At 35.5% G+C, this 13,108-nt stretch overlaps 1 protein-coding gene and 1 pseudogene across 6 annotated transcripts; both read right to left on the reverse strand.

Moving 5' to 3' along the window:
• Positions 1–3,482: 3,482 nt before the first annotated feature.
• On the reverse strand, positions 3,483–7,632 carry LOC116129864 (annotated as a pseudogene).
• A 2,188-nt stretch (positions 7,633–9,820) lies between these two features.
• LOC116129940 lies at positions 9,821–12,074 on the reverse strand. Of its 6 annotated transcripts, XR_004127977.1 has the most exons (4): positions 10,724–12,074; positions 10,438–10,494; positions 10,188–10,269; positions 9,821–10,079 (listed from the first exon to the last, which is right to left on the reverse strand). XR_004127977.1 is itself a non-coding variant. In XM_031415694.1 (3 exons), exons 1-2 carry the CDS (start codon positions 11,972–11,974, stop codon positions 10,486–10,488), a joined length of 1,260 nt encoding a protein of 419 aa, XP_031271554.1. In that variant the 5' UTR covers positions 11,975–12,074; the 3' UTR covers positions 9,821–10,269; positions 10,438–10,485. The 6 variants fall into 6 exon arrangements, 3 of the variants coding, with proteins under 3 accessions (XP_031271554.1, XP_031271553.1, XP_031271555.1); XR_004127974.1 differs by having other exon boundaries at positions 10,188–10,494; XR_004127975.1 differs by having other exon boundaries at positions 9,821–10,086; positions 10,188–10,494.
• Between the last annotated feature and the right edge of the window lie 1,034 nt (positions 12,075–13,108).

Genomic DNA, 13,108 nt, shown 5'->3' on the forward strand with positions numbered 1-13,108 from the left:
AACAATCCTGGATACAAAGCTTCAAATAAGCAGGAACTTTTTTCACTCTCTTATTGACTTCTTCACCTTCAAAACGGCTAGACCTAAACCTAAAGGCAAAAATAGGATTGGCCCCAGTGACTTAACTGCAACAGACGGAATCATTAAGGACTTTTATGATTTTATAAAACTTGTATTCTCTTCCAGGTGAAAGAAAGCCAAAATAGATAATAAATTTTGGAAAATATTACACCCATAACCTTTTTTTGTAAATTTTTTTTTACAATCCTGACATGACAATTCATAATTAATCAGTTCGTAATGGATCTTATCTGAATCCCAAAAAAGGTTATCAGTATAACATTACTCATAAATTTTATATCAAATTATTGAGTTAACTAAGTTTATTCATTTGACTTGTTTGGCAGTAGATGGTTATTTAAAGCACTATATAATTTTGCTTAGATACCATATTATTATTAACATATTAAAAAAAAAATGGTTAAAGTTTGCATATACAGTTGATTCATTACCAATTCAATGTAACTTTTAGTTTAAAGTTTTTGCCGTTACTAAGAGATAACCTAAAAGATTAACTTATTAGGAGACATTGTTTAATCATCTCTTGAACCCAAAAACTTTAATATTATTTATATATCTATTAAAACTTATAGCTAAATAATTATAATCCCACTTACGAATGATTTCCATTAACACCTCAACATGGTTTTAAGCAATAACAAAATGACACATAAATAAAAAGGGAAAAATCATAGAAATTTGAAAACGAAAAGGTTAAAATCTAAAGGTTCGTATTTGATATTTATAACAAAAATAATAAATAAGTAATGTTGAAAACAAATATAAATTGCGTCAAAAGTGTATCATGAAGAGAAAGCAATAACAATGACATCATGTGTAAGGCCTAACATGAATCATCCCATCTTTCTATTCTTATCCAAAGTATAGTTTCATTTTTTCTGTTCACAGATCACAGTTTGAGAAAAGATTGCCGTTTTAGTATTTTACCATAAGCAAATGAAGGAAGTTCCATACAGTTTTGGAAATCAAGAGATAAGAAATAATGGCTAGGGTAGACAATTAGGATGTTAATTTTAGTAAAAATGTGCATCGTTTATAGATGATGGAGAAATGTGGTCCTCTCCATGATCTATATTTGTATACATCCTCTTTGTTTATTTGCAGAAATTCTTGTAAAGGTGGGTCAAAATAAAAAGTAATATCATATAATATTCGTATTTTATATTTCTGGAATTGGGGGTGGACATACTCTAGATCCGCCGCTCTATATTTGTGTACCAAAAACATTCTCCAAATCTTAACATATTTGATCAAATCCATCATATTTGATCAAATCTTATTCAGAATAGTAGCAACCTTAACTAATACATGTTTACAGAAAACCACAGCCTCTCCCTTCAGTCTGAATCATACGAAATCCCCGATTCAAACATGTAGTCAAAAATCACAGAAATATCATCGGGTATCTCTATGTCCCACAAGTTGAACTTATCAAATAAGGCCTTTTTGGAGAGAGCCAGCAGCCGCGGAATGTCCAAGTAGTCTGCGGCCTGCAGGACAAAAAATCGAACAGACAATTGTTACAAAACTTCGTGTTAAATCAAACAAAACTGAGGCAGAACATAGCTGTGCCAATACTGATAATCTCTCAAAAAAATTAACAAAGAATTTCCATAAACAGAAACACGTAAGACAAAAATTGCTACAGCTGCGTTTGTTTTGTTATTTCACCAATATCCTGTCTCTATTCCAAATAGAAATGGGAATTTCTTTTATTTTCAAAATCATATCCTAAACTAATTAAACCCCTTTAGTTTGTTGATTAACAAAACAACCCCAACAAAAAAAAAATTATAAATCAACAAAAACACCCTCACCCACCCATAGTTGCCAGATTCCGGCAACCACCGTCGGTGGTGGCCGACATCTGTCACAACGGCGCACTACCGGCCAAAACTGACCGGTATACGCTGATCCGGCCGGTTGTGCGCAATAACGCCAGATTCTGGCGATGGTGACCGGAATCTAACAACTGTAGGTGGATAGTGGTATTTGAAAACACATGACACAAAAAATTACTACATTATGTTAGGGAACAAAAATCAAGAAACCCTAATTTGGAAAATGAACCCAAATTTCGATAAACTAACAGATCGAGGGGAAAAAAATAGGTACTTACCCGAATGAGGCCAAAGAGAGTGACCTGGTCAACCAAGACGAACGTAGCCTCCCAGTTCTTGAAGTCGACCTTAGCTGCCGACCTCTTGAACTGCACCTCACGAAAAGCCCCATCAGCGTCCGCGGCAGCACCGGCGGCAGCGGCGGCAGCAGCCGCATCAAAATCGAATTTCATCTTGCGGCCATACAGATAGTCGATACCCCTTATAATTGAAAGACTCAAAATCTCCTCCTCATAGTAACGCTTCAGGAAGAAGACGACCATACCGAGCGTGTTGCTGTGAACTTTATGTATCGGGAAGACGTTAGTCACGTCACCAGCCCAGTGTTCATCCATCGCCCGTGCGATCATCCCAGAGTACATGGCGACGGCTTTGTCGATCTCAAAAGATTTGCCGCGACAACTTTTGCCGTCACAGGTCCAGTCGTCGCAGCTAGTGAGGATGACCTTCGTTGTTGCCGACATGGTATTGCTAGGGTTTCAAAGTGGAGAGGCTTTGTTGGCTTTGAACTTTGAAAAGAGAAGCGAATTGTAGAAAGGAGGGGCCGGCAGAACTGTTAGTTTATGAAAGTTGAAGGGGCCTCGGAGCTTCACCACTAAGTAAACTATTGTTTTTAATTTTTAATTTTTGAACAATATGAATTTTCAAGGAAAATAATACGGCACGGAAGGTAGTAGTGTACCTTAAATAATGTGATAAAATCTTAATCGTTAACTAATTATAATCTAATATTAATCGATGATCAGGATTATACTATATCATTCGATGCAAATTTGATACACTAATTTTGATAACTTTAGTATTACTTCATTTTCAAATGACTTTCAACCCAAAACATTCCCTCGTACATAACTATGAACAACCAAGTAAACCAATTCTCAACATGTTTAATCAATTTGATTGGATTGATGAGATGTCCTATCAACAGTGACAAGTTTCATTTAACCAGCACCTGTAGTAAAAATTAAACACACAGCTACAAATTCTGAGTTGTAAGCTGTAGCAACATTACTGTCTTTCTTTTATAACTACTCGTTAATGTTTCTTGACAAATAAGGAAATGACCAATTCAGTTCTTCACCATTTAACAAGTAAAAATCAAACATGTCCAAAGATGAAGCTGATATAGATTTTTATATGTTCAGCTTTGAATTAACAGCTAAATGCAGTAGCCTTTACCCATTGTGTATGCATAGCTTCAACCAATGACCCAGCTGATGTGCCCATGGCATAAATAAGACACGGCCTATATGTTAAATCTAGACTAACTAACCACCAAATAATAGCGGTGAACTTTTCTCAAGATTTCGGTGCCGGCCAGCTAGAGTTAGGTCATCCATGGAAATATGGATCCCGAATGTTTCAAGTCAATGGTTAGCCAACATGAGTACATAATAAAACCAAGTAATTAACTCAAACAACACTATACCTTAGAATAAATAGTCTATAATACATAATGTGTGAAATCTGGAGATTAATTTACATAGGGGTGAATTCATGGTGCAGAACCATTCTCAATACAAGTTTTATATCACAGTGGCAACTAGCTGTTACCTCTATTTTTGCTCTTGGAAGTTGATGAATCTCCAACCAGCAGCTAAATCGAGCTTTCATTAGGTCATTATGATTCCATGAATTGTGAGGGTGGGGGGCTCCTTTTTGTCTTCTTAGGACCTGCAAGTTGGTTTTATACCAACATGGAAAGAGGGAAAATTGTGAGAAAAATCCATGAATTAGAAGGGCATAAGGAACCTCCAAGACAGATGATGCAACATGACTTGGTATCCTCAAACTTAGTAACAGAATCACCTGTGCACAGTATCAGAGATATGGACAATGGATCTAGAAGAGATCGTGCATTTTACAAAAAGAAGTGAAGCACTAGCATAGGACATACCATAGAGATGCCACGGATTTCCACTTCTTGCCATTCTTGGACAAGAGCACAGCAGCAACACATCAAATGTGACAAGAAATCATCAACAAAACCCACCCTGCCAAAGGAAGAGACAATAAGCAGATTATATGGGGAAACAAATTAAAGAAAGATCAAGTTTTGGACCTTAGGATTAATTATATGGGACTAAATCCTCCATCAACAGTCATCCTAATGTATGGTCTTGCAAGCAGAAGATTATTGAGTGCAATTTTCAGCGAGAAAAATGATTTTTAAAATCTGCTATAAGCATGTTTTTCTTGTTTTCATTTTCCTATTCTTTATGCTGATTCAACGTCCCCTGTAAGTCTTAAAGGGGTCTGCTTATGTTAAATGCTTATGAAAATGATCAATCTTTTAGCAGTTTAGATAAAGGTGGCAATGGTTAACCGTATTTACAGTGAGGCACACAAACAGGAGAATAAAACAACAGCAGCCGCATCCAACAGGTTTATTTTCCTAATCTATTTTGTATTAACAGAAAGAGATCATGATCATGCAGTGACAGAGAATTAGTACCGTGATGTTCAATGTCTTACGAAGCTTCCTTCTAATGCAGCAAGTGTAGCAACAGCATGATAATATCAAAGAGTATGCCATGAGTTCATTACATGCTTCTGCAGGAGCTGATGAACACGGAACCAGAATTACAACACATAAGCCTTTAAGTGATTACAGCCACAAATGAAATTTCAAAAATATTGGAATGCCGGGTCGATAATGATATAAAAAGCAATAAAACCGAAAATTCATATGATTCATGCGATAGGATCATCATTTTATGATCCATTTCCAAAAGATAAAAACATTGCATGCAACTTTTCTAAATTGTGCAGTCAAGATCAGAAATTAATATAGTAAAACCCTGTAAGAATTAGAATCAATAGTTTCAATAACTGGTTACCAAGTCTAGGCAGCACCAAAAAAAAGTATTAGGAACTTCCAACTGAGATGTACACGGTGATCAAAGTAATCAGAAAAACCCTCAAATCTAATATGTCTCCTTCACTGAAGCCAGCTAAACCAGTTTGCATCTTTAAACAAATTAGTGAGCAACCGAATTCAGAAATCTAATGATCCTGACAATGACCAACTTTACACAATTAATAATTGGCATCAGTTTTTCCAATTCCTTTGGGCCAACAGGTACTCAGCGGAGCATTCAAATTTGAAAGAGGATACTAGATCACCAGAAATCAAGGTCTGATGAGCTAGTCTACCAAACAATTAAGTTTAAAAGAAGGTTGTGATAAGCATTGTCACTTAAAGAACGATGTGCTCCATGAGACATCCAGAACAATTTATAGCCATTTTACAGAAACTGTAACATCTGTAAATCAAATTGGCTTAAAGCAGACTCTAAACAAAACAGTGTGCAGATAGTGTCGTATATCTTGCGGGAGTTCTTTTTAGTGGGTCAGAGCATCTTGGAGCATTAACTTGTGTTTCAAAAGGGAACAGTTTAAAAGTTTAGCTGTTGATGTAATAGAGGATTTCAACATGATCAGGATATTCCAAGTTTGAACTTTAAACTAAAAAGTTTGCAAAAGCAAACAAAATAACAAAACACCTAATGGAAAAATTCCTACAAAAAGTCCATGAGCCCAACGTATGTTCAAGGTAGCAGATTGAGCCTAAATGCCCAGGTTGTAATTCTATCACATCTGAACACAGGATAAGCAACTATAAGTTCGAAACTGACCCAAAGGTTAGAAACTACTTACAAATGTGCCTGTTATTTGCCCAGTTGCAATCTTTGAAAATGTGCCAAAAGGATAGAATAATGCCTTTATACCTGCAATGGGGACGAGCTGTTTAGACACTGAGCAAATATTTGGAATATACAAGATTTCAATTCAGCAGCATATATTTCTCAATTCATCATCTACAGGATGTGACTCCGTCATAGAGTTGAAAGAGACAAAATGAAATTAGGGATAGCCTTCACTATCATGAATGGGTAGGAGGTGCATAAATGTAGCTATGTAGAAACAGAGGCAAATTTCCAGATCTCAATGTTACTGCTAAAACAGACAAACTAAAACAGAAATGCAATGGGCATGAAACAGACCACCATATGACAATTGACTACACTAATAAAATACAATTTCCAATAGACAATCTAAAGTGATCAACAGCATGAGAGGACATACACAGAAGAGGTTCAGAACAACAGCCGAGCAGATCAGTATGCCATTCTTCATGCTGATAAGAGCCCATTCTTGACAGTAGATCCTGTCCTGATGAAACTGAAGATGTCTTTCTGAACAGAAAAGGTGGCATCACACTTTCAGCATCCTTTGTTATACTAGCTACAATATCGAAACTCATAATAATGCAAACAAACAGATGCTTAAGGACAATAGGAATACATATGAACTCTAGTAGGCACAGCCTAAATCCCAACTGCTTCGGATAAAACTAGTCACATTTTCAAATCCTGTGTATCAATTCAAACCACATTATCTAGTCAAAAGTGCAGTTACTTTTTGTTATTAAAATCATGTTATTGATACATATTATAGAACAAATATATGAAAGATATAAGGTGATATATACAGACTACCCCACATGCTAACATGAGCACTATTAATTAATTGTAATATGCATTCAACCGAAGAGGCACAAAAGCAGAAAAGAATATATAACCTGGAAGTCGTGCGAGAATCTACTTTTTTAGGAGAGTGCTCATTATACAAATAATGTTTCTCACTATCAGCATCAGAATAGTTGCGCTCTACTTTCTTAGAAACTTTTTTCAGGGAACTCTCTTCCGGAAGAGGACCTGCTGCAACAATTTCTGTAACATCAATCAAACGCTGAATCACTTCAACTTGGTTCACATCCATTTTTGGGTAGGAAGAAGATAAAGTCTTTTTAAGAACCATAGTTTCATGTTTTGAAGGTTCTCTAATCTATTTTGTACTAATTGAAAGAGATCATGATCATGCAGTGACAGAGAATTAGTACCGTGATGTTCAATGTCTTACGAAGCTTCCTTCTAACGCAGCAAGTGTAGCAACAGCATGATAATATCAACGAGTATGCCATGAGTTCATTACATGCTTCTGCAGAAGCTGACGAACACGGAACCAGAATTATAACATGTAAGCTTTTAAGTGATTATAGCCACAAATGAAATTTCAAATATGTTGGAATGCTGGCTCGATAATGATAGAAAAAGCAATAAAACCGAAAATTCATATGATTTATGCGATAGGATCATCATTTTATGATCCATTTCCAATGAACTGAAATATTGCATGCAACTTTTCTAAATTGTGCAGTCAAGATCAGAAATTAATATAGTCAAACCCTGTAAAAATTAGAATCACTAGTTTCAATAACTGGTTACCAATGTCTCCTAACAGTCAAGGCAGCACCAAAAAAAATCAGGAACTTCTAACAGAGATGTACATGGTGATCGATAATCTGAAAAAAAATCCTCAAATCTAATATGTCTCCTTCACTGAAGCCAGCTAAACCAGTTCGCATCTTTAAACAAACTAGTGAGCAACAGAATTCAGAAACTTGATGATCCTGATTATGACCAATTTTACACAATTAATAATTGGCATCAGTTTTTTTCCAATTCTTTTGGGCCAACAGGTACTCACTAGAGCATTCAAATTCTAAAGAGGATGCTAGATCACTAACACTGAAGATGAAATCAAGGTCTGATTACCTGGTCTACCAGACAATTATGTCACTTAAGGAACCATGTGCTCCATGAGGCATCCAGAACAAATTAGAACATTGAAATCACCAGTTTGTTGTACAATGCGTTCATTTTAATAATAGAATTTCTCAGCCTTCAACTTAGAACTTGAAGTTGTTATTCCAGTTCAAATCATAATATAATACTGTACAAGGATACGATTCCTGCTCGGTCGAAATACGTATGAACAGTGTAGTTTCGATTTGAACTGTTCAAAATGTTATGGGGCAACCAAAAATAATAGCAAGTCATCGGATTAATTGGATGTGGAAAGAAAGCTTTCAAGAAGAGCTGAAAGTTGGTTAGAAACTTGGGGTTGCTCATCAACTTGTGTGTGGATAATATCCTATTCCTATCCTCAAAAAAATTGCATATTTGTTTCCCAATTCTCAAAATCCTATGTAATAATATTCAATTATATAAACCCCCATAGGTTTATTAATTTAACTAAACACCCCCAATAAAAAAATTTTATAAATTGACAAAAACATCCTCACCCACCCACAGTTGCCAAATTCTGGCAACCATCGTCGGAATCTGATGTCATTGCGCACGATCGGCTAGATCTGGCAGATCGTGCGTTGCTATGGCTTTTTTCGATCAGATCCACGGCCAAAGATCTGGTCGATAATGGCCAGATCTTTATTTCCTTATTCTATCCAAAATTCTACACTTATTTCCTTATTCTCAAAATATTATTATATATTATTCAATCATTTTTAAACCCCCTAGATTTGTATTCAATCTATTAAACCCCTTAGATTTGTTAATTTAACTAAACACGCCCCAATTTTTTTTTAGAAATTAACAAAAACACCCAGCAACCCACATTTGCCACATTCCGACCACCATCACCAGCTGGATCTGGCCGGTAGTGCACCAATCTAGCCTTTTCCTGCCAGATCTTTGGCAGTAGTCAGTCGTCAACGACGGCAATCAACGACTAGATCCACCATGGATCTGGTTGAAAAAAGTCATATCGACACACGACCAGCTAGATCCAACCAGTCGTATGCCGATATGACGACTCTGGCCACTCTCCAACGGTGATAGCCGACTATCGATATTTAATGGGTGGGTGAAGGTATTTTTGTTAATTTTTAATATTTTATTATAGGGGTGTTTAGTAAATAAATAAACTTATAAGGTATTTTTGTTAATTTCCAAATCCTGCATCTTAATAACCACCCAATTTTACTTTTTTTCAAAATATTATTCTAAAAAGTATAGAATAACGAACTAAGTGCACCCTAACACATTCACAATTCATGTTGATTTTGTCCAATCAATTACATAATTCAGTATTAAATACTATTAATATTGCATTTTAATTGAATATTAACCTCTGTGTGCATTTTAATTAATTGGATTGGGCTGGAATTAACAGAAGTGGGCCACTGGAGAGCTTTTCTGGAATATGGGCTTGAGCCCCAGCAGATTTGCTGAAGCGGGCCACAAAGAAGGCAATTATAAGCGGGCCATAAAATAAAAAAGATAATAAATACGAAGTATTATCTTCTTCTCTAAACCTGGAAAGGAAAAAGTTGCCAATCCACTCTTCACAATAATGTATAATAAAAATAATCATCAAAACAAAGCCTGAAAGATAAATAACAAAATCATAAACTAGAAGATAAGGTAAATACAGGAAACCGTGACAAAGACAAAATGATAATGAAAGTAAAACCCAAACCAGGTGATCGATAGGGAACACAAGCACAGCTTTCTACAGACTGCAAGATTGAGTAGCTAAAAACATGCAATTCAAATTAATAACTTCAAGGAAATATATTGTTCAATTATACTCTGTTAAAATGAATTAAAAAATTGGAACACAAGCTAATATGTTAATTCAATTCTTACGGCAACATCCATCAAGAAAAAATAAGGGGAATGTTTATTTTCTGGTTGACATTAGAGATTTGTATAACATGAATTGGTCAGTACATTACTCATGCGTGTTGATCAACTTTATTCATTTCAATTTGTCCAATTAAACAATGAGAACTGATAAAAGAAGCTGTAAGCTGTATCCAGAGCTGAATAAGTTCAGGATCAAAGGCACCGAAATTAACAAACAACAATAAGAAAACATGTGTATAAAGAATTAACAAATGAGAAGCTACAGTTGATTTGCCTCAGGCTCTTACTCAAATCTGATGATATCCAGTTCCAAAAGATCAATTTTCCCTTGAAATATATCAGATAGTCGCGGAACCTGTTCCTGATAACTTGGACAAAAATGTGTCTATCAAATACTTTTCAGAGGACATCGACACATAAGACATACTAAAATTCACTCCAAAATGTAGTTCAAATTAAGCAAGACTACCTATCAATCCCCTTCACTGATGTCAGAGTCTCAATAAACATATCCTCTTTCCAACAAGGAATTTGACTTCACCACTGCATACCTGAAATCCACCTCCAGTGCAATGGAGATTGATAGAATATTGTAATTACAATTATACAGGAGGACACATCAACCAAACAAAGAAGTTGCGCAAGAAAAAATATCACAGCATCACATCTATAATATTGTTCAAGTCAATCAATATCATTGATTCATCTCTTTCTCTGACCTCCAAGCTTTACTGTAAGTTGCTAGTAAGGAAGGGCTTTTTAGAAACTCAAGGGACCTAGAGTAAATCAAAACCACATAACTGAGATTCAGATCTGCATCTACTACTCATGTAACAAATTACCTTAAAAGTTTACCACATTTTATATATAAACTAAAGTATACAATCAAATGCAAATTGTAAAGTGATGAAAATAATGTTGCTTTGCAGAACTAACTGAAGTAATTCAACATTGTTCAATAAACTACAAAGCTGAAAAGTGATAATCACCAATTAGAGATCATAAAATCGTTTTAGGTATGGAAAGTTGACATGCTACAGTTTGCTGGAAGATATTCATATCCAGATCCAGATCCTGAAAGCCTTCCTTCATTTGATAGATATTCATCAGTACAGGAACCTGGTCCAAGTATTTTGTCACAAACCTATCCAAGAATAGCTTCTCAACAGGTTTTGCACATGTACTTAGGCTCAAATTTTTCTTTACCAACCCCTTCAATTGCAGAACTTTAATAACCAAACACCTTGGGATTATCCTCTTCTCCAAACCCATAAGAAAAACGTCTGGATACAAGACAATATCCGTGGACTGCCAACCCATCTTGTTCACAAGAAAATCCATTGCATTTATTATTTTGCTTTCAGAGGCATTAAAAAAAATGGGGCAATTTCTGAACGCATACATAATGTCCTCATCAGACCACCCCCACCCCCTGAAAATATTAAACTTCTGCTCCAAAGTTGATTGACTCATTGAAGCAAACACCTGCATTGCATGGATGAACCCACATTTCTGAGGATCAAAACCCATTTCAATAACCTTCTTGACATTTTTGTCAAACTTCTCACGTTTTTGGAAGACTATAGGGGCATAACATATTAAAATCAGTGCAATAAGAGGGTCAGGCATTCCAAATTCTCTTAGGACTGTAAGTTTCGGAGACACATTCTTTGGCAAATCTATATGAAAGAGCCATGATTTTTTTCTAAAAAATTTGATAACATTTTCATCGGAGAGAAGCACACTTTTGAGGAATTTATAGTTAGGAATGAGCAGATTTTCCAAACTGCGACCCAAAATAGCTGGATTTGAAGAGCAAACACTCGCAAGCTCAGCATCTGTTACCCCAAAAGAGTTAAAAAAGTCAAATTTAGGCAATATTGACCTCTCAGGAATGGCTAAAAGTACACGAGGGCGCATTCCAACAACTTTGATTATATGGGCAGCCGTAAATCGGTGGCTTCTTAGAACTTTCAGGACCGAATCTGGTCGTTCAGCAGATTGAAGCTTGATTCTTTTGGAGACAGATTTTGCCTTTTCCGGGGACAACCCACATGAATTTATGAGGTATGACACAGTAAATGAGTGGTCCTTTTCAACTTGTTCTATATTGGTTGAGAATGATCTCATGCTAGTGGGCAACAAACCCAAACACAAATCGACATGATTAGTGCCTAAATTTTGGACGACACACCTATAAATATTTGGTAAAACTTGTGCATACACTAGCTTTCTATACACAAAACCACACATCATAATCGTTGAAAAATATTAATAACAATGTATAGAAGGTTTTGCTCACTCACTAGCTTGAAGAGTAGAGGAGAAGAAGAAGAAGACACCTCCGCCAACTGGTGTTAGGACTTAGGAGCAAACGAACATGACAATTTGTGCTATTACAACCAAGAAAACAATCCTTTTCATATGAGAATCTTCAGATGAGGAACTTTTTTCACTCTCTTATTGACTTCTTCACCTTCAAAATGGCTTGACCTAAACCTAAGGGCAAAATTAGGATTGGCCCCGGTGAGTTAACGGCAACAGACGGAATTGGAATCATTAAGGACTTCTATGATTTTATAAAAGATATCCTTCTACTCGAATTCTCTTCCACGTGAAGAAAGCCAAAATATATAATAAATTTTATATCAAAATGTTGAGTTAATTAAGTTTATTCATTTTATTTGTTTGGCAGTTTTTGCCTTTATGGTAAATTAGTTTGTTTCGCAATTTTTACCCCCATACACATTTGTTTCCCTATTTTAAAAATACTATTATATTTTATTCAATTATTTTAAACTCCCTAGTTCGTTAATTTAACAAACACCCCAAAAAAATTTAGAAATTAACAAAAATACCCTTATCAAACCACATTTGCAAGATTCCGATCACCACTGCCAGAAGGTGGTCAGAATCTGGTATAATAACGCACTACCGGTTGGATGTGGTCGGTAGTGAGCTGATCTGGCCTTTTTTCGACCAGTCCACAGTGGATCTTGCCAGAAAATGCTAAATCTTTGGTTGTAGCTAATTGTCAATGACGTTCATATCTTTGGTTGTCGTTAACGACCAAATACGGCTAGATCCAGTCAGTCGTGTGCTGATACAGTGACTCTGGTCACCCTACAACAGTGGTGACTGGCTGCCAGTATTTAATAGATAGGTAAGAGTGTTTTTGTTAATTTTTAATATTTTATTACAGGCGTGTTTAGTAAATTAACAAACCTATAAAGTATCTAAATAATGAACCAAGCCCACCCATGTTATTATTAACCTATTAAAAAATTATTTTTTTTCTTAATTTAGTTGAATGATTAAAAAATATTGAATGAACAATAATGTTATATTTATAACTGAGTCATACAATTAGACAAAAAACTGTAGATAAAG

This window comes from Pistacia vera, unplaced genomic scaffold (genome assembly GCF_008641045.1).
Source record: "Pistacia vera cultivar Batoury unplaced genomic scaffold, PisVer_v2 Contig214, whole genome shotgun sequence".
In the NCBI taxonomy this organism is placed as follows: domain Eukaryota; kingdom Viridiplantae; phylum Streptophyta; class Magnoliopsida; order Sapindales; family Anacardiaceae; genus Pistacia; species Pistacia vera.